The following is a 22851-nucleotide window of genomic DNA, read 5'->3' on the forward strand; positions in this document are numbered from 1 at the left end:
GGATTATGCTGGTACTTTTCAACATGTTTACAAGTGTGACTTGTAGCTACAGATGATGGATGAGGTAGAGAGGGCTCCTTGGTGCGCTCTGAGCTTGCTTATTGGATGGGGTAGTGTGATGAAATATCTAGCAAATTCTGAGAAAAGAAAGAAGAACGCAGTACAATTGTGAAAGAGAACTCCAACCCAAGTGAGAAGGAAGGGAAGTGTGGCGGAAAAAAAGAGCAGCTCTGCCTGATTTATGCTGAGCATAAGTTAATAAAAACTGTTCTGACAAACCTTCAAAATACAATTCCATATTGGCAATAAATAACTTTCTACAAGTCTAAGAGGTTCTTGTTTCTTAATTTTGCCAGGCTTGCAAGGTTTAAAAAATCGCTGACTAGCTGAATGGACTTTAAAATGGCAAACTGAATGAAAGCAAGTTTATGGCAGTGAGAACAACAACAGCAATGGTTCTCCTAATAGAGTTGGCAATACCAGTGTAATTGCTATAAAAAGAGGGTACGTTCCATAATAAGTTACAAGTGAAATTCAAATTGCTACCATACGAATGCTGTTCTGTCAATCTATGGTGTGATAATAGTGGGAGTATTTTGTACAGTTTTGGTCACTGCACCTTTTATAGTAAATCCTTGAACTGGCAAAAAGGCAAAAAAGTTAATCAAAAGACTGGAAAAAGTGTACAGCAAGGAAAAATGACATTTTCGGTTGTTGTTTTGTTGTTCTGCTTAGAAAGAAGTTAACTACTGTATATATAATCATGTTTGATATAAAAAATAGGAGATAAAACTATTTTCCCCTTCCTATGATTTCAAAAATGGGTTCATTTGGGGAGATGGAAGAAAGCCTGCAGGTACTACTGTATGAAGCAGAATCAAGTTTAATTTTTGAATCAGGCTGCAGTCTAGCATTTGTTTTTATTGATAAGTCTCAGTTGTGGAACTGTGAATAGATGAAAGAAGATGGCAACAGCAAAAAGCACCTACAGCAAAGGTGTACGGTAAATCTAATCCTCCCCCCTTGCTGCAGATGTCATATTTTATTGCAGAAATTACAGGCGAGTCTAAGCTGTGTAGGGGTTTTCTATTTCAACTCAGACAAGGTGACAATGTCTGACAACTTCTATGTAAGGGAACATGAAGGAGCCATTGCACACAAAGATTAGCTAAGCATTTTATTAAAGAATGCTCGATATGGACAATGTTTATAGGGATTGTTAACCCCTCAATCATGCAGGCTATATACCTTGGGAAAATTTCAAGTCACTCTTCAAAAACTGAAATAGGATAGAACACTTCCAACAAAACAAATAGAAAAGTGTAACTATGGACAAAATATTGTGTTTTCATTGTACCTTTTGTAATTTTGATTTTTTTTAAAAAGAAAGAACAAATTTCTGGAGTGATGCAACACCGTCTTAAATTTCTTCTCTGTTATTTTTCCATACTCAGTCTTGGGAATAAAATTTTACCATGCTAAATTAATTAGTTCTCTTCCTTTAGTAATTTGCCTTTGTTTTCTGCTGGGGCTAGCATTAAAATGAGCTGTTGCATTTGTGCGATAGCCGCCTACACAAGGAATTCTAAACACGTTTTGTAAAATACTCACAGAACAAGGAGTATTGCTCTATGTTCCTAGAAATAACCCAGGATTTGAATAGATTTAATATATTACATACAAAATGCAGATCTATTCTAATAAATGACAATATAACAACCAACAGCTGACTATAGGTTGAACAACAGAGAGAGATTTAACCATGTAAGGAGAAATGGGCAGCCATTTGGTTGAGACCTTACAGTAACAAAAGCTTTCCAAGATACTATTAACTGAAGGTGATTAAGGCACAAACCTTAGTTTGATGACACCTCAAGATATAGTAGAGGCATAAATATTAGATGATACAGTATGTCCTACCATCCTATGGATATTTACTTCTAAGGTGACTTGCCACACTTCTTGGAGTAATAAAAATCTCCATCTCCCCTTTTCACACAATAGAAAAATAACAAGTATTGAGATATCACTGTACTTTGTGCAGAGACACACAAGCATTCCAGAACAATACTTTATCTTCCTAAGTTTCTGTTCCCTGCAATGTTGGAACAGTGTGGTCACATTTTTGCAACCATGAATTTTCATGAAAGGTCTAGTTATGGTTGCACATACCCTGTTTCCCCGAAAATAAGACCTCCCCGTATGATAAGACCAATTGGGCTTTTGAGCTCATGCGTTAAAATAAGCCCTCCCTCGAAAATAAGCCCCGCCCTGAAAATATTGCAACACAGTGTCAGCCATGAGGTGACCATGCTCGCAGCCTCCTGCACCTCAAAAATAATAAGACTTCCCCGAAAATAAGACCAAGTGCTTATTTCGGGGGTCAAAAGATCCCCGAAACATTGGTATGATTGCCTCAATACGTGTATGTTGATGTGTGTGGGGGACAGTAATAAAAACCAGATCTAGAAGATTCACTAAGCAGGAATTTACTCCTTATATAAGTGGGAGAAACCAGGCCAAGCTGTTTTAAAGGGGATCCTGAAGAGACTAGAAGGATTCAGTCTAGGTTTACAGTACTGATAAGGCTGCAAGCAATTTCCATCTAATATTACAATAACAAATAAATGTTGCTAAGTAAGAGTTTAGTTGTAATCTGAAGCTAGAAAATGTGGAGAAACAAGAAAAATGCCAACAAAAATATAGACTGCCGATAACTCCCAATACTAACAATAAAACAAAATGCAGTTTGTTCTGATTTTTGATAAATCAGCCAGGTACACAAGGTCAGATTTGATTTCTAAACAAATCAATGTGCTATTGATGGGCAAATCCAAAACTAGATTCAACAAGTTTCCACGTTTGACAAATGAGCAGAGGGAGTTTGCTTATTTGCAAGTTGCAGCTACTATCGCCAACATTTGTGAATGCTCAGATTAGCAAATTGTTCTAGGCTCCAAAAATAATTTCATCTTTTACTGTTCAGGATTTGACAACGGAATGTGTATATGACAAAAATTCTGGGCTGAACTTGTATATCACTTTCTAAAGTTGCTAAATTGCAGTAGTGTAGATGTGACTTGGGAAATGCAGAGATTGTTTCAAAAATTATCTTTCCCATGGATTGGAAATGACTGTGAGGGACCCTGGTGGAACTTTTATAGGCCAGTAAATGGGGAGGCTTCTTATACCAGTAAAGCTACCAGTAGATCATATTGAGGTTGTCATGTAAAAAACAGGAAAGCCATTCTGTATAGAAAGAATTCTGTATTTTCTACATTGCTAGAATAAACTGTTATTTTGCCAGTGTACAAATAAAAAATGGAGTTGTAAGAGAACAAAAAGAAGCAAATATATTACTACGCAGAACAGTTACACATTTTAAATATTAACTTGGGAATGATAGGAACTGGCAGAAGTCCACATCCTTAGAATTTTAGCTTGAAGAAAAATAAAACTTGTGACTAGAGTTGGAGTTGATGGGCAATTAATAAAATGTTCAGAGCTTTTTGGGGGGGGCGGGAAGAAGGAAAAAGGTTGAATAATTTGCAGTGGTTTTTGTTACTCACTAAAGAAAGGTAAAGTGTCTGGTCATGCCAACTCCAGGGGGCAGTGCTCATCTCCATCTTTTAGCAGAGGGAGTCAGCATTGCCCAGAGACACTTCTGTGGTCATGTGCCCAGCATGACTGCATGCCAAGGTGCATGGAATGCTGTTCCTTTCCCACTGAAGGGGTGCGTATTTATATACTTGCCTTTCTTTACACACTTTCAAACTACTAGGTGGGCAGGAGTTGGGGTGAGTAATGGGAGCTCACTCCATAACATAGTACTTGGGTCTTGAACTGCCAGCCTTCTGGTTGATAAGCCCAGTGTCTTAACCGCTAGCTATTGTGCCCTATTTTGTTACTCACTATGAATAGCAATATCATAAAAAATGGGAATGTGAAAATGAATAATTGGAATGGGGTTGCACACCAGGTATGATCTATAGATTGCTGTGAGAAGGTTCAATAAAATTAATTATTGCATTATACATGCCAAGCAATTCTGTCAGGCAAGGCAATGATAATATAATTGCTATCTGAAAAATACAACAATTTTGTTTAAGGTTTCATGATTACTTCACAAAAGCAATTGAAGTGTCTCTCCCTAAGAGAACAGATCTCTTGGATAGCTATGTCAGAGATGTTATGGCCCGAAATGCTACTTTTTCCGATGTGTGGTGGAGGAGAGATTAAAGACCAAGCTGATATAACAGAACTGCCTCTTTGGTCTTGCTCAGCTAGGTAATTGCCATTCAATGATTGGATGGACCCCTAAACAGGAAGAATATTTTTTTAATGACTTTCAATAAGGCAGCTTTGCAGAATTGATATTTCATTCAGTTGCTGGTCAGAGAAATAAACCAGGCTACATACATAGCATATCAACAGCCAACAACACAGAGATAGATTAAGGGAAATACATGCCTGTAATGGCATTCGTCTAGGATTTCTGGCACCACAGCAATCCCATCTGGATGCAATATTTACACACACTGTCAAGCTTGTGCCAAAATCAAGTGAACTCATAACTGACAGCCATTTCTATCAGTCAAGAGAGCAGAATTACAGAGTTGCCTTGGCTATCTGAAGTTCAGGAAAATAAAGCCTTCCTTAAATCAAGTTCAACTTCTGGCAGCTGTGTAAGTATGACCCATTGTTTGCCTAACAAACAGATTAGAATGGTTTGCCACTGGTTTGTTTTCTAAGGTATTTGTTTTGGACTTCTCATCTAATATAGAGCTCTAGGATTCCTGGTGAGCTTTTCCAAGTACTCACCAGGCTGGTTCTATTTATTATGGTAAGCTGGTAGCTGCAAATCTCTGCTGAGTACAAGTCCAAAAAAGTAGTTTCATGGCATATAGCCATAATGTTGCTTATTTATCTGCTTCCCTGCTTTAACAACTTTGCTTTACTAAGGACCAGAGTCTCTAAGTGCAGGTAGGCAATCAAATAAGAAAGTAACTGAATCCATATGAAGAAATCCTGATCCAGGAAAATCTTAATGTTAATTCTGTATGTGACTTCACTACTCCTTTAAAACATACTGGGTGTCTTCCCTACAAGGTGGACCAGGGTATGAAACAAATATCATATAGATCAAGACTACTTTTATTGTAACAGCTATAGTAACAGAATCTTGCAAATCGGAATGTGCTTCCCCTTTGCTCATTTCATTTGGATGAACTAAGGAGAAGCTTGTCAAAAACATTTTCTCACATTGCTTTTTTAGCCCAGGCTCAAAGACCTGATTGTGTGGCCGTTTCCTTATTGATGGCTCTTCCTCCTATCTTTCAAGACTATTTCCTATGCTTTCACTTTGAGGCAAATGGAGAAAAAGGCTAATAAGTGGAATTAAAAAAAATCTACATGAGCCATCACGCGATCACAAATACCATTTGTAAAGCTTGTCTCCATGCCATTAATTTATCTGTTTTGCATGTCTAGACACTGTTACAATGCACATTTATCTATCCCTGGGTGCAGCTGGCACAAGTGGTCATATCAGGACAAGAGATAAGTTGCATGGAAAGATCTGTGTCTCTTGATAAGTTTAGCTTTGCTCTTGAGATGCTGAGTAGACATATGTCTCCTTCTTTCCCCAGACTCAACCCATGCTGCTAATCAAATAAGCTTCCCATGGCTGTCAAGAACTGCTGCATGTTATCTCCAAGTCCAAAAACAGACTACCTGAAATACTAATTGCTAGGGGAGTGAAAAGAAGAGGCTTTCCACTTCATGTCCTATTGCATATAGTTGGTCACGGGGACAGGATGGGTGTTTGACACGATCCAACAAGTTTCTTCTGATGCTATTAACAGTCTATTTTCTAAGACATATAGAGTAATACTGAATGAAATAATAGAAGTTATTTTTAGAAACGCTTGTACATTCAGGAAAGCTAATAGTTATAAGTAGATGCTTTGAATTGGAAAAACAATGTTAGTAAAACATCAGATTGAGCGTTGCAACATTTCAAGAATGGCAGATTAAAAGTGAAATGTGAAGCATGAATGAAAAACCAATCCATTCAGCTTCTATGACATCATTACAAATAACTTTCTATCTGCTAGCATGCATTTTTTAAAAAAATGCATAAAGTTAATTTTTTATATTAAATACTAGACCTTTAAAGCCTATAAAAGATATACAGTATTGGCAGGGGTATATTTCCCTGGGATGTACTGGTCCCTGGGAGACATAGCATGTTGGAGTAGATGGGCTTTTGCATAATCCAGCAGGTCTCTTCTTATGCATTCTCCCAGGGACTATATTGGTATATTCATTCATTCATTCATTTACTCATTCACTCATTCCTTGAAACAAATCTCAAACCTTGAAAACTGCATGACTATATGTAGGCATCTTGGTACAGCAATAATCTTTTTTATAGTAGTTACAAACTAAATGCACTTGCTATTTCAACACATGCATCTTACATGACATGATCATGCATACAGCATTTCTTCCTACCCTTTGTGGGGGAAGTCAGAATGTACAGCACTAAATTTAAATTAAAAACAGGTAAAGGAGATGAATAATGATGTTATTCAAAGAAAAATTACTATGAGTTAAATAAGTATGTATATACACATACACAGTCACGGAAAAGGGAATCCTTATCTAACTGATAAAACACTGAAGACAGTAAGAATGACCCAAGAATCCAAAGAGTTTTTCAGCAAGTCAAAAGGATAGTTATTATTGACCGATGTAATAGAGTTGCATAGAACAGTTCTGGTTGTGAATATGGAAAAGAGTGTTTCAAAAAACATGGTACTTTCACATCCGTCCTGAATCCACTGAAATGCCTCAAGCAATTTCATTCAAAAGTGTTCTCATTGCTGGTGGTGCTGATGGAGACCTGGAGGCCCATCTGGAAGGTAAGCGCCTGTTTGCCGGGCGAGCTGGCCGCGAGAATGCCTTGCCATTTGACTGCTTGGCCGCCAGAGATACCTATAACATAAATGTATCTGCTTGAGTTAAGATCTCCAAACAAAACCCTTCAAAAGTATCCAAGGAATCTGAAGAGAATGGCATGGTGAATGTGGTCGGCTTTACAACAGGTGGCCTCAAGCTATTAAAAGATTTGGAGAATGTATCTACCATTTACATAGTAATGTATAGATGTAATGACCAAAGAACTCTTGCACATGTCAAAGAAGTATGTGACATGTAAGTAAGACACAAAATGCATAAGTGGCTTTAATTTAGAATGAAATCAGATTACCCTCTCTTCGCCCTGCCAACTGCTAGAAAGAGCTGAGCTGCAGTAAATGGCCATTTGATGACTTTGTTACACATGCAAGTCCTCTGTCAACATGTACTCAGGATCTTAAATGCATAAAAAAATTATTGCACCCCACTGAGGAAAGAAAGATACGGCACTGAAAGATTAAATGGCAACTTGTCTACACATTACCCATTAGGATCTTTGAAGGCTTCCTGAAATTGCTTTTGCTGTATTTAAGTATTTTATGGATAAAAAGTCATGACAAGGTATGCATGCATGCATGACACTTACAGCCTTTTCACCCATACAAATAGTTTTACAACTGTCATCTCCCCTTAAACAGCTTTAATTGAAATTATGCAAAAGAATTCTGTATCTGGCCTTACTTGGGTCAAATCTGCATGTTATGTTGAAATGCACGTAATACTAGATGTCTATGGAGATCCTCATTCATCCAGGTCATGGTTGTCCCAAAGATGCTTTTTCAGAAGACAACTGGACCAAGAAGCTTCCTGGATGAGAAGCAAAACAGCTTCAAGGGAAAACAAAGTCCAGTTACCTTTTGAAAAAGCACTTTTGGGACACATAATACTAGCTCAATTTTAATTTAAAAAAAATTGCCTCAGGTAAGAACGTTAAACGTTATGTGTGTATTCTTAATCTCTTCCTTTCTTCTTCCCAAGGAAAAATGCTTGAAGTAGAATTTAGTGCAGATGAAGTGTTATAGACCTGAGTAACAGTTCAACCTTGGTTCATCTTAAAAAAGGTAACAGGATCAGTCCTGGTTAATATTTGGATGGAAGAGAACAAAAAAAAAAAAATCAGGAATGTAGGCTAGACTAGGAAATTAAAAACAACCTAGAAGTGGCAATGGCAAACCACTTCCTTGTGTTGTTGCAAAGGTATCACTAGAACTCAACCTTAGTTTGATAGATATTTTTTTTTCTTTTAAGGTATTACACTCATCTACAGTTTCTCTGTGTCTCTCAATATTGTCAATTCCAGAATGTTTCAAGCCCAAAAAGAATCATTAGAGACCATTAAACATGACACTTTATTTCAGCTTTTACTTTTTTTTTAAACAGCAGCATTGGCTCAAGGGTATTATGCTGCTCCTAAGCCACATTGATTGATGGTGCCATCTCCTGCCAATGCAGAGATGTGGATATTTAAAATAATTTAGAAGGGTGGGCAGCATTGGTGCCCTTTTAAGTTTTAGTGTTCTAGATCTGCGCCTAGTTAACCTTAGTTTAAAGCTGGCCGTGCTAATATAGGTTTATATATTGAACATTCTGCCAGTCCAAGGAGACTGTACGTATTTTCTTGAAATACATATCCATGACAAGTTAGTCATGGAATCACTAAATAACTGTATGTATGTATATTACAACTGTAATTTACAAGCAGTTTAGAAAATGTTTGTGTTTCTCTCCATTTGTAATTATCATCACTGTTTCAACACAACTGAGCTGACAGCTGCCTACCTCAGAAGATCACACTCAGTTCTGGAGTTTCTCTTCTGGACAGTTTATATATCAGCAGTTTGACATAGTTAATCAAGCATCCATCCATGTAATCGGGGCATCCTATATTTTTTCCACAAAACCCCATTTTCCTATAAGTACAAGTGCTATCTTTTTCATTATATTATACATGGTACCATGATTATACCAACATGATTATCTAAAAGTATTAGTGCCACTGATCCTTTTGTGTCCTGTTTCTGAGGAGAAAACAGTTAAAACCATACCATTTTTTCTAAAAACTTGAGAATATTAATTAAAAAGAAAGAATGACACCATAGCAATTTATACTGTAACAACATAAATAAGGTTAATTCTCGTCCTAATCAAGTCTATGTTATCCTCTTAGAATAGAGGATACATTTTACAGTTAAAATTATTTTAAAAAACCCCTTAATTATTACTTTTCCCCCCAGTTCAATTCCTATTGAATGGTAAAGCAGCACCATTTTTCATAGCAGACCTAGCTTTTGCTTACATTCCAAACAGTTGTCTGCATTTATCAGCTGTGGAGGATCTGAGGAGAATAATTAGAATAGCATGCTGCTTGCACCCTGAAGAATTCTATGCATACTTTTTGCTGGCTGCCTAGATCCTCGACCATAAGTCCCAAAGATGCAGTCTAGAAACTTTATATGACTCACTTGCAGCCTTTCTGTGGACTTCGGATCTTATTTCCTATATCTGGGGGAGTTCGTGAGATTTTTAAGGGGGAAATTTGGGTGCCATACTGTTGCAGTTGTTTAAGGGACCATTTCTTCCCTCAAAAAATCCTGAAACTTGCTCCGAATGTGAACCTGGCTCTCACCACTTTTAGAGCAAGCAAAGCAGAGTAATTTGTCTACATATACTTTAGGTGGTAGAAGATCATCCAAACAATCCCAAAGAGCTGACTCTGAATGAAATACTCCTCCACTTTGCTCAGTTTTAGGCATCCAGCTCTTTGACAGTGGCCGTTCTGTCCTAAGAGACTCAGTTTCCTGTTTCATATAAGCAAAAAGCCCCTGGATTTAGGCAGAATTGTGTTTAGTAGTCGCTTCTGCAGTGCTTCTTTTAACTTAGGCACTTCTCTCTGTACTGATGGTTGGATTTAATGACTGCAATTCCTCCTCAGAGATATGCAAATATCAGAATTGCAAAATAAATAAATAATACATAAAAATAAATTTGTGCCAGCAGAGAGAAATGATATTGTCCAGTTAGTTGCCTCAATGATTTGTCAACAATTGCCCCCCCCCCATTTTTTGACAGGAAAGAAACAATACTGAGAGTTCTTTCCCATCATGACTCTTATCTCATAACTAACTTTTCCAAATGCTAAATTTACCTACTTGATTAAAAACACCAGTTCATTTTATTTCTCTGCAATATTGGTTCAATTGCTATTATTTATCAAGTTCTTTTAGCACTCAGTTCACCACTAGATACTGCTATATCTTAATCCAGTGATACATGACCACAATCACCTTCCTTTTTCCCCCCATGCAGGGACACACCTTTGAGTCCATCCCACTGATTTCAATATAAGAGTGGGAAGATTAGTGTGGTAGCTCACAAAGCCCTTTCAACTGGGATACTGGTCTATAGGATGTTGCCCAATGGAAGTTGGCTTTCTTAGGGACTATCTATACAAAATGAATATGTCTGGTCTGTTAGTCATCAAGCAATGGCTTTGCTCAGGGAGGCACTCCAGCATGAAATGAGGGGGCAGGAACCAGAAGACAGGCCTTTTTGGCTATAGCTCCAACCCTCTGAGATCAAGAGAGAGCTGGCCTCCTGCCCTTCTAGTTTACAGGGGGCTCTTAAAAACCTTCACTGTTAAGCAGCCCTTGGAGACCTTGGAAACTTAGTGGGAGAGCAGCATGCCTGTTTTATTAATATTTTCATTACTTTATTGAATTAATGTTTATACTGTAAGATTGCCAAGAGTGGAACAATACAGATGTTATGTTAATACTGTAGATAAATGAAATATTATATTACTAATTGGAATGCATTATCACTCCAACCAGTCCTGTAAGTTTATTCCCAAGAAAAGGCAGTGTATAGTTAATTGTACAACTTATCGTAACTGAATACGCTATCTACAATATTCTTTATGCATTTATTTTAGAATAAATAGGCCCTTGGACCTATTTTTGTTTAAAGACACATCACTGCATCTTCATGTAGTTGGCCCAGATTGCGTGTTGTTCTGCTCTTTTCAACAACTCTGCTGTAATTTTAAAGAATTTAGGGATCAATATTCTTTGCAGGGGAGGAATAATAAAAAACCCATTTCTATCATGATTATCTAGGTAAAATATATATGGAATACAAGTTTCTTGCATCCAATATTTAACGTTTAACACCCAGCTACATAGTTTGCTATATGACCTTGACTTGGCCACTGTGTTCTACCACTTTCCTGCTTAGACCTAGGCTTATTAAGTCACTTTCTCAACTTTTTTTTCATTTCTGTTCAACATTATTTTTATTTCAATACTTCTGAGCCTCAGCTGGATACCCCGGATGGGCATCCATCCTAGGTTGGAGTTGGGAGTTTTATCATTGCTTTCTATATGTTTGTCTTTGAAACTGTTCTGATTTGTATTTTATGTTTGTTTGATGCTGCACATTGGCTGGAGTTCTTTGGGACTGAAAGATGGGGTTATATAAGTCCTGTAAAGTAAAATAATAAAATAATCTTGCTCACTCCCCTCCCATACAGTTTGATGGTTACTGGGAAAGAATATGCCTTTCCTTTTCACACACTTAAATCCAGGATGAGAATATTGGCACTCTGCTCAGTGAACACCTCAGAATTCTCTCTTGATTCATTTCTCACGGACATGGTTTCTCTAGGGATCTAAAGATAGTAATCATGCCTGAATCTCAGCTTGACAGCTTTTTGAACAGGCACTAAGCCTTCCTTTTTTGAAGACAGCCTGGAATTCAAAACATAAGTTGACTCTTCATCTCTGGATGTAAATTTGAGATAGGAGGTGGCAGCAGAAAAAGATACCTGGCAACCAGCATCAGCCCCCATAGGTTCTGCACTAATCTTCATGACTGGAATTCAGATTTAGGTCCTGAAGTCCAGTTTTAACAGCCTCATTGATACGTTTCAGAATTCTTGAAGAATAACATGTGCAGTTTAAAGAAGTTAAAAGTAGACCAAGGTCATGTTCAAAGCATACCTCAGGAAATTTCTGCTTCTCTTTTCCATGCTTGGCATATAGTCCAAGATGTCTCACTGAATTCTTCTGCTGCTCCTGCTTTCCTTGTTCTGTCTGGATAACTGGATAATGACCCATTTTTATGCAGCTGCCTTCAGTAAATTCAGCCTCAGATTGCACCTGTTTTTCATAGTTTTTCAGCAACTTCTCAACAACACCATAGTTGGACCTTGAATCAGCTGATCGTGGACGACCAGACAAATTACTTGGCCTCCAGTCATGTTCATGAAGCATGTGCTGGTAGCCACTTAAAACTCCATTTATTTGCTTTTGTTGTCGCTTTGTTTTGACATCTTTACTGGGCCTGTTTGCTTTGTCTTCCTTCTTTGAAGGCAGCTTGGAATTCAAAACATAAGTTGACTCTTCATTTGGTGTCCCATTGTTCAGACTGTTCTGCAGTCCACAGTGGGCTTTAGGAACACCAGGCAGCTCTGTTTGGTTCTGCAGCAAACATTTTTTACCTTTATCTGTATGAAATACAGTCCGGTTGAACTCATCAATTTTAGCTTCCAGTGTTTCATTGCGTTGAGTTTTTCCAGTTTCATACCCAGAATCTTCCAATGTATCACATGCTGCAATGTAAGGATTACTGGTACAATGTACACTACTTTGAAATTTGGGGTGCTGTTTTGGGGTCATCATATAACCATCAGAAGAGCCCTTCTGGAGAGCATGCCTGGAAGAGTCATTTTCAGGTCCATTTACAATTTTGCTTGCCTCACAAGACCACACACTGTGAAGAATTGCTGCTGGACATTTGTGGTCATTGTACTGATCCTGTTTTTCTGTAGGCCCACTAAGAGATTTACATTCATCTGACATTGTCAATGGAGCAGCTGGATAAATGAATGGACTTCCATCTGGATGTTCCTGGGTTTCGCAGCTATTTCTTTGCTCAACATGCTTAGCTAATGCTTCGGAAACGTCTGCAAGAGAGCTTGTCAAATGCCGAGAGGTGCTTCTGGGGGGAACCGGAGGCCCTTCTCGTCTTTGCCAAGGCAAAAAGCTGGTCTCTTCAACCCCAGAAAGAGCAGTTGATGGAGTTTCCTTCAAATGCCTATTGGTGCTAATCAGATTCTTTCTGTTATTTTGCTTTTCCGTCTCAGAGGCAACTGCAGCCAGTGGTGGGCTCTTATAATATGCAGGGCTTGTCTCTTGGGTAATCAATGCATTCCCACTTTCAATGGATTCTCCAAAGAAAGGAAACATTTTTTTCCTATATGGGCAAGAAAAAACAGTTAAATAATAAATTATTTGAAATTAATAGAACGTGTTGGCATCATTAAGCCATAATTTTCCCCAACTGATATCAAAGAAGTACAATTAAAGATTTGACCTGTATTTCTAAAAGTACCTTTCATGCCACTCAAAAAACTCAGGAAGTCTTTTGGCAGTCTTTCAGTCACTTTTTGGGGAGGAACAGGATGCTCTTAGAGGGGACAGCGGGGCTATGTTCATAGCCCATGCTTATCTTTCATTTCTCTAATTATACTTCCTTAATTAACTCAGTGATTAGTATGCACAGCTTTCTGAATCATAACTAGTCCTGCTGATGTCAGACCTGGAAGCCATCTTTTACATTGGGGTTTTCAGGCCTCCACATTTTCTACTGTGGGAAAATGGGAGGGGGATTATATGGAGTATGGGAGATATATAGTCAAAATAACATTCTTTTCTCAGTGAGTCAAGGACACCTTGCCCTGCAGCTGCGATGAGGTGATTGGGGGGCATCTCCAGTTTTGGCTGGTGCTTGATTGAACCATTTGATGGATATGTGGGTGCTGGGCAGGGACTTGAACTTTCTTTTGGTTGGGGAAAACCTGGAAACTTTCAGATTCAGGTTTTCCCAGATGTGCCAATATTACATCTCAAATAAAATGGAATTTTGAGGAACCTCAAGCCTTGGAGTCTTCTTTCATTGGGGGTGTTACTTGGAACCCTGATAGCTGATTGGGTTTCTATCACACTAATCAATCTAGTCTATTAAAGAAATATAGTACATGCTCGTATATGTCTGTCTATTTTCTACCTATCATGGGATGAATGCTTCTGCAAAAGCTTTCAACTCAGGAAACTTAATTTCAGGCAGAAAGTAGGACTTGGGATACTTTATCTTCTTTCATTAGAAAACAAAATATTTTAAAAATATTATAATTTTACCTTCTATGGTTGGCTTTCTTACGGATTTCTTCTTGGTAGGTACACAAGTCTTCACTTACTTTGGCAAGTTCTTTAAGGGCCTTAAGAAATTAAAATTGCAATATCTGAGCACAATTCAGTTCCTATAGAATATGTAGAATAATTTTATAGAAAGTGTCCAATCTTTCTGAAGTATAGACAAGCAATTAAATTATGGCTTTATTATGTTTATTGTTTTGTACTACAGTATTTTCTTGTGAACCACCTTGTGGTACTTGTTGTAGAAAAACAAGATTTAAGTTACTGATATAAATCAGGAGTAGCTTTTTATAATTTTTGGACTCCAGCTCAGCAAAACAAACAGCAAGAGAGTTGGAGAATTGTAATTCAAAATATATATTTGACATCTTACCAATCATATGGGCAAACAAGCTAGCACACTACATTCTGCCATTTGCAAATCATGTGCTAACTCATAGCTAGGAATTCTAGAAATTGTGGTCCCAACACAGCACAAGGGCATACGATGGGGAAGACCCATTCTTTCACTGTGTTTACTCCTCCCACTGCCATTGATTTCAAAGCATAGGGAATATCCTGAGATCTCCATGGGCTACTCAGCATCAAATCTCCAGCACCAACTGAACAGGAAAAAAAAGTTTTCCTAATCTTCAACTGCCTAGTCCTGAAAATCAAAAATCTCTTCGTCTATCCAAAACATAAAATAAAGCAAATGGTTTTTGGCCCTTCCACAACTTGCAACAATATGAAGTTATATGAGATGATGGCTTGTTAAAAAAAAATCCAGACACATTCACATTATCTTGCTATTGTCATGGAGTTGCATAGGAAATTATCTGATGTTATAATCTCTATTGATGGTTTGGAAACTAAATTATTTCCCAACACATTAACAACGGATTCAGAGGGAGAAAAAGATGTTGAGCAATGGTTTGTGAACACTTACTGTCAGGTTCCAAGAAAGCCATTTTAAAATGCAACTAGGACTGAAATAGACGGTTTTCAATATTTGCAGATCTTCACTTTTTTTTTTTTTTTTTTGCATACACATGATAACCCGATTCTGTCAGTTTCCTCCTCCTCTGTTTTTTAGTACTATTCAAACCTAGGGTATTTTCCCCCTAAGCAACTACTTTAAAATGAAATTGCTCACTTGAACCCAGGAACTAGGAAACAGAGGCAAGGATTTCTACTTATAAGGAAATGGGTAGCCTGCAAGTTCCACTACTGCAAAAGAAAATACCAGTTTTGTTCTGGTTTTAAATAAACTGGCAGAAAGCCAGGAAAGAAAAAGAGGATTCAGCATGAGAATCAAGCGATTATCATCTGATCAGACATATACAAAGCCAGTTTTGACATGTCACAAAGTCTTTGTGAGGAGATACCCTCTTTTTCCATTTCTTTGAGTTTTTTTTCCCTTTGAAGCATTAGCTGGCTTTGTACTGCATAATCATTGGCATAACTGTGATTACTGAAAGTCCAGATCCTCTTATTAATCAGGGTTTATAAACTAGATTTTTGTAGTATCACAGTGATGGATCTGGCTTACCTTAGCCATGATAACAGACTCACCGAAGAATTCCTTTGCATTTTCAATTCCCAATTCATATTTCTTAAGCAAATGTATATATTTTTTAAAGTCAATGTGTTGACTTTCTTGCAATTCACAAATTATTTGAGTAATGGGACAAAAGATTATAAGATCAGAAAAATTAGAAACTAGGCATGTAATTAAAAAAAAACTATGATTAATGCCATGAAGAGAATGGTTTTTTTCCCCAGAGGTCAAAGTAAAAGATGGACGAGAAGCATTTTGCAAGATTGGTTCATGCTTCACACAGACCTAACATAATGACTGCATCATGCCACCAACTGCTTACGAAGTTCTATTAATAACAACAAAATAAAGGGAGTAGAAAAACACTGATTGACAAGTTCCAGAAACCTCTGTATTAAGTGAAGATATTTTTGGTACAGAAGACCTACATTCATATTCATACAGCTATAGTTAGCATGTTCTCATATTGATTTAGTTCCAGTTAGGACAGTCAGCTGACACACTCTTGTTACCTTCTGGCTGGTTTAGAAACCATAAGCTAACCACATTTAAGTAGTCAACAATAAAACTATTGCAGTCTTACAGGTTGAAGCTTGGTTAACATGCAACCTCAGTGAGACCACTCACAATATGAATGTACTCACAATATTGAGATCCTGAGTGTAATTCTTGGTTGTTTTCAAGTCTACACAGTCTTCAGACTCTTTAGAACTTTGAAAAGTGAGATGATCTTTTGCAAAAGCATGGTTTCTCTTTTTGTTTTTCACGCACTTGCTTTCCTTTTCGGCTTGGCTTTGCAAACTCTCTTTATCTGGCGAACAGCTGTACAATCCTGGTGGGTCACTCCATTCTAAGGTTTGTTGCTCTGCCTTGTTATGAATGGGCTTATTCTCTGAGATACTCATATTGTTTTCACGCCTTAATTTTACCTCCTGGTAAAGCTGGAAAAGAAACAAAACGTCTCTCATAGATATGCAATCATACATATGATCATACATACATCTGATTAAACAAAGGAAGTCTTCAGTTTTCTGGACTTGAAATTACTGATTAGCTTAAATACCTGGAAAGTTTTCTTTTATTTAAGAAATAGCTATTACACGGAGAGCTGCAGCACATTTCCTTCTCGTGGGCTACAAAGAAAACCCCAAAACTCTTAACATTTTGGTTGTGTTTCAAACATATAGCATTGGAATGTATGTTTTCTGCCAACTGCAAGGAGTTCTGACCAGACTCCAACTATACCCCTAATCAGCTCTCAGACTGAAGTGTTTCTCAGTGAAGGTGGAATAATTACAATGGCTACAAATGAAAATAAATGCGTTGAAATGGTACACAATCATTTGGAGAAATAAATAGCATTCATTACAAAAACTGTGGCAATTCATAAAATGCCATAAACAAAATATCCAGTGGATAAAGCGTCAGAAATATCATTACAGTAAGAATTTGTTTGTGGATCTAGGACATTCTTAAGAAAAACAGTAAGGGGGACCAATGGAGCTTTAAACATCTACGCAGCTAATTTAACATTTGGGCCGATAAATTATTTGAATAGGATGTTTTATTATGAGCACAAGAAAAATATCCTTGCTCTGGGCCCTGAGTGGAAGAGAAAGCTGGGTAAAATTGGGTGCTGGGTGATATAAATATGATTTGTCTGTTTGGTTTTATATAACTGCCTATCTCACTTTTATGTAACTCTAGGTGGCTCTATATCTTCGATATGACATATTGGTTAGTATAATCACTCTGAATACCATTATTAATTATAGCAGAGTTGACCAGAATGAAAGTGTTGTGATCTTATGTCACTTGCTTCGGCAGGCTAGGCATTTTTTAAAATGTTAATAAACAAGATGGGTCACTGTTTATCTTTGGAAGCAATGTCCATTGATATTGGACTCAGAATTTAAATTATACCTATTAAAATCAATAGGTCTGAAGTTAAGTATCTTTTTTTTTTGGCCCTACAAGTTGTTGACTCCTGATTCCTTCCAAGTACAGACTCTTGATTGCCTGAACTAATCCCTGGAGTTTTCAGATTTCAAAAATGGTTTGCCCTTTGCCTCCTTCCTAGGGACTAGAATGCATGGTTTCCTGGTTTCTAGCCTTGTGTAATAATGCCTTAACCACTACATCAAACTGGGTCTCTCTGGATCGTTATCAAGCTCTATACATTTTAATGGGTTCGTTCTTCTTATGAATAAATCCTAAGCTAAGTGAAGCACTGCTTCTGCTTAATATCTAAACCCAAGCATTAACTTTGAAGTCTGTTTTGTGATTAAACAATGTGGGAAGAAAATAATTAAAATTTTACCAGTAAAAGACATGCAAAATGCATGCCAAGAAACCATCAGCAATTTTGTAATTTCTGATCATTATCTACTCACATAAATAAAAAGTTAATTTAAATGCGCCTACTGGTTTATCTGTGTTTATCTGTTCCTCGGTTTTAAAGAATGTGGTTGACATGAAATACAGTATCATGTTTGGTTAAAATAATGTAGGGAATGTTAGGTATTAGTTCTGTTGCAACAAGTAGTTTTACAGAGTAAGACACAATGGATTTACATAGAAAAATAGCCAGTGAAACCTTTTTACTTGTAATGCCAGGTTAGTAATGGAACAAACAGCTTAGAGTGATTACCAAAAAAAAATATGTTCCATGCTGGTTTTCTATACATGTATGTACAACCATTTGTCAGGAATGCTTCAAAGTAAGGTAAGAGTTAATATATGTCCTCAACTTCATTATCCTGCCTATAATTTCTACATAAAGCAATCAGCAAAAAACACAGCTAAGAATTTTGAAAACTGGAACTTACAAAATATTGGAAGCCTAAGAATCATTACTTTAGAAAACAGTGGGTTGATAAGTACTAATGTGGTGATAAAACAGAATCACCACATTAGTTTGGACATTGTAGCTGATGTTGAAAATAATCCACAATACCTCTTCTATTTTCTTCTGCATGACCTTCCACTGGCATTCCCATTCTTTCCTTTCACTGTCGAAACGTTCCAACAGTTCCATCTTCTCTTTACTCCAGTTCTTCTCAGTCATGCGCTCTAGTTGGGTCTGAAGATCCATAGTGTTGCTAGGTCAGTAGGAGAGGATTTGTCCTTCTCTCTTCCCTCCTGAGCTTTTCTTGGAAAGTGGGAATGATGATATTAGAGCAAGCTTTGTTTGTCTTGGGTTCCACCTTCTTTTTTTGGGCGAGAGGAGTAGAGGAAAACAGGAAAAGGAACAGTGAAAATGATACTATTGCGTTAAAGGTTAGTTTACAGACTGCATTCTACAAATTCTGCTTGCTTGTTTATTATATTTACTTATAAAACGTAGAATGCTATCCATCTGATGTCATTCTATATCTTGATGATTCTGGGCAGCTTTCAAAAGAAATGTTTAAAAATACAATAAAATATCAAAACAAACCCCCTACCCCCAAAAGAATAAAAAATACAATCAATATACTGTTGGTGCTTGTAATAAAAACAAAAAAAACCCACAAGCAAACATTACAGAATAGACTCATATATTGCCACAGCCTAGTACACAGGAAAAGAGATAGATCTTTATAGGTATATAAAACAAGATTGGGACAGAAGATTAAAAAAAAAATCCAAAGCATTATAATTGAATTACATCTATCAAAGAGCAGATGTTCCTCTCCATAATTGAAGCACATCCTATTTATTTTTTTGTAATGCAATGGCTCTGTGTGTTCACAATAATTCTTCTAAAATGTTCAACAGGACCTTTTTTAAATCATCATTTTGGGAAAATATGTAAAGTTTGGAAAGTCTGGTTTTTTATTTCTTTTAAAATACTGTTTTATATTGTTTTTATGTAGTTTAATTTTTTTTAAAATATATGTTTTAATCATTGTGATCCACTCAGAATTATATATTGAAAATGAATAGCTACACAAATTGAAATAAGAACTACAATACATTTAAAGCTGAAATAATTGCTCAACTCAGTTAGAAAAGTAGTTTGATTAGAAATGTAGTAAGAACATAGTAATGTGCAGATAATGTGTTAATAAAAATTGATTTTGATTTAATGAGGTATTTCTAGAGGTATGATTAACTTTTTGATAGAAAAGTATGCAGTGTACTGAAACAGATATAATCTTGGAATAAGTATACACATATCATTAAAAAAATAACCCTTTGGTCATTGCCCAAAGTGATTAATATATTTTCAACATTCTAGACTTTTGTAATATTAGAATTGGATTTTTAGTCACCCACTTGAGCCATCATTTTGAAAAGGGAAAGTATTTTTTTTAAAGACGTGCCATATAAAGTATGTGACCAGCATTGAATTAATTACTCTGCTGTCATATTATTAAGCAGCTTCTTAAGAAGAGACACATACATAAAAATACAGGGTATATTCCTGCAAATAGGAAACACATGTTCACACTTCAGTGCCTTTTCAGTATCATGATGTCCAACCTTTCAAAATAATGTAAGGTCCCTAAAGGTTGCTGAGCAACCTCTATTTTCCCTCAAGGATTTGGCACGGAAACTAAGGCCTTCACGACCTTGCAGGTCCTGGAATGCTTAAGACGCTTGTCCACCACTATGTTCCAGAATTGTTGACAAGACAGCCTATAACATAAAAATAAACTGTTGGCTAATATGCTTTTACAAAGTTACACAGTTAAGCTCTCTCCCTGCCTTCAAAAAAACATATATAGAAACATAAACAAAGTATTTTACAACTGTAGTAGACTAGCTTCAGAGTTATATAGCCTCTCCTTCACAAGGTCTACCCACTATGTATACATATTTACAGCACAAGTGAAAAATCACACTGGACATCTATGTCTAAGCAGTTTTGAAGCAATTTAGGAAGTAGCTTGCAAGATGAGACCAAGTTCCTTTTCTTTGTAAATGTCTCATCAAGCTGTGGATAACAGCTGTTAAATGTAAATTGGCCAGTGAGCTGGTTGCTGACCCATGTTCACCCTTCAGTGGCTCTCCGACAATGAAGAAACTTGCAAGGTAGATAGTATATGCTTAATTAGGATTTAATCCAACATGTCTTCACTTTATAAAAACATCTTAATCTCTATAGAGGATGGCTTGCCAAAGTCCTCTTCACACAGCAAGGAATGTGAATTCAATTCACAGGGTTGAGTCAGGATCACACCTACTGTCCCTATCTGGCTTACATACATTCTATAAAATTTATAGGCTGAACTCACAAGTGTGCAACATGACACCATTTGTTCAAAAAAATCTACTGCAGACAGTGGGGTCAGTGAATATATTTCTAATTGCCTATGTTGGCCCATTCATTCTGCATGCCACATCATGTGAACAGGAATGAAGAAGGCCTAGACAGATGTCACAGAGAGCAAGGGCCCTTGTTTACTCCAATCCTCATCATGCTGATGGACTTAATGCTACCTGGCAGGCTTGAATAATCCCAGTTACAAAAATACTAAAGGTGCCAACAAAATCATCAGTAATTTCCTTTCCATCTGAAGTGTTTTCTTTTTACTCTTTGAAAAATAAGAGGTAGCTGTCACAAACTAAGAAAATCTGTGATAAAACTATATCGTTGTATTTTGCAACTTTTGCTGGCTTTTAAATAACTTGGTTTCTTCCATTTGTGACGTTCTCATTGAAATGCTATAGAAGGTATATTCATTAATTTGAGCCAGCACTTGTCTGACACTACAGAGACGAAGAGTATAATAACGAAGAGTATAAGACTTTTCTATCTTGGGGAAGCAAAGTAATAAAACAATCTTCCAATATAACTGAAACAGGTTTCTCTGACAATAGGTGACTTGGAATAAACAATACATTTGAGCTTTCAGATTCCTACTTTCTCACTCAGCCAGTATTAAGGATCTTCATCAGGGCAAAGTTTATGAGCCATGATTTGTTCCTATCTTAGAATAAGAACCTAGATAATTTAGCTTGAAGGTGTTAGTGTTGACAATTTCTTTAATGTTAATACTACTCTGCCATCATACTTTGTTTAGGCAAAACTATTTTCCATTTGTCTCAAATAACAAAAACAAGTCATCTTTGGAAGCTGCTTCTATCAGAATTACAGTCAAGTGATTATTTCAGCAATGCTGTTCATACTTTATATCTAAAATACATTTTGCTTTTTTGTCTCATATTGATTTCCTGTAACTTTCTTTTCTTACAAAGCAAAACTAATCATCAGTGAAATGCCAAACATCAGATCCAGGGAGAGCTCCAACCATGAATGATTCAAAATATTTTTGTATCAATTAAACTCCCTTTAACACTTCTCTAAAATGCAAAGACTAAGCAATGGATTCAATGCTCCAGGGATCTGTAGCTCATTCTTCAATGACTTAATAGGATAACAGAGTTGGAATGGATCCCCTGCCTAGGCAGGAAACCCTACACCATTTCAGACAAATGGTTGTCCAATCTCTTCTTAAAAAACCCCAGTGTTGGAGCATCCATGACTTCTGGAGGAAAGTCATTCCACTCATTAATTGTTCTAATTGTCAAGAAATTTCTCCTTAGTTCTATGTTGCTTCCCTCTTTGACTAGTTTCCATGCATTATTTCTTGTCCTGCCTTCAGGTGCTTTGGAAAATACTGCTCTTCTTTGTGGCAGCCCCTTAGATATTGGAACACTGCTATCATGTCATCCCTAGTCCTTCTTTTCACTGGACTATATATACCCAATTCCTGCAACAGTTCTTCATATGTTTCATGCAAATATGAAGAAAAAAAATTACAAATAAGAAGGGAGGAGAAAAAACCCCAGCTTTTTATGTATATTCTTGGGATGTTCCATTTTAGAATGAGAATGCTAATTGTTTACAAAGCCCAAAATGAAAAGGAGTTGAGAAACACTTTAATTTTATTAAAAGGCCAATGTTGTTGTGAATATAGCTAATTAGAGTAGTTAAATTGAAACAAGATTTAGACTGGGATGAGGTCAGGGTGAAAGAAATACAGGATGGTTATGCAAATGTAAATTGGTCTGTTCCTTCTCAGGCTGGCAGGTCCAACAGCTTCCCAATCCAAAGCAGATTTTTACAAGCAAAAAAGAAACAAGCAGACACTAACACAGGAACATATCATGCAATAAACACAGCTA

The 22851-nt window shown here is 36.8% G+C and overlaps 1 protein-coding gene across 3 annotated transcripts; it reads right to left on the bottom strand.

Moving 5' to 3' along the window:
• Positions 1-4320: 4320 nt before the first annotated feature.
• On the bottom strand, positions 4321-20763 carry KIAA0408. Of its 3 annotated transcripts, none has more exons than XM_081941761.1 (6): positions 20203-20763; positions 18692-18944; positions 16380-16676; positions 14178-14257; positions 11979-13233; positions 4321-6999 (listed from the first exon to the last, which is right to left on the bottom strand). In XM_081941761.1, exons 2-6 carry the CDS (start codon positions 18827-18829, stop codon positions 6856-6858), a joined length of 1914 nt encoding a protein of 637 aa, XP_081797887.1. In that variant the 5' UTR covers positions 18830-18944; positions 20203-20763; the 3' UTR covers positions 4321-6855. The 3 variants fall into 3 exon arrangements, with proteins under 3 accessions (XP_081797887.1, XP_081797889.1, XP_081797888.1); XM_081941763.1 differs by lacking the exon at positions 20203-20763 and adding an exon at positions 19069-19451; XM_081941762.1 differs by lacking the exon at positions 20203-20763 and having other exon boundaries at positions 18692-19047.
• Positions 20764-22851: the final 2088 nt, after the last annotated feature.

The sequence above is a fragment of the Natrix helvetica genome, assembly GCF_964273705.1.
Source record: "Natrix helvetica genome assembly, chromosome: 2".
NCBI classification, from domain to species: Eukaryota; Metazoa; Chordata; class Lepidosauria; order Squamata; family Natricidae; genus Natrix; species Natrix helvetica.

Coding starts and splice junctions, on each gene's coding strand:
- KIAA0408 (XM_081941761.1), bottom strand. CDS start 18,829: ATGGATCTTCAGACCCAACTAGAGCGCATGACTGAGAAGAACTGGAGT. Junction 16,677..18,691: donor TGCAGAAGAAAATAGAAGAG/GTATTGTGGATT, acceptor TTTCTTTTCCAG/CTTTACCAGGAGGTAAAATT. Junction 7,000..11,978: donor AGAAGCAGAAATTTCCTGAG/GTATGCTTTGAA, acceptor TTTATGTTATAG/GTATCTCTGGCGGCCAAGCA.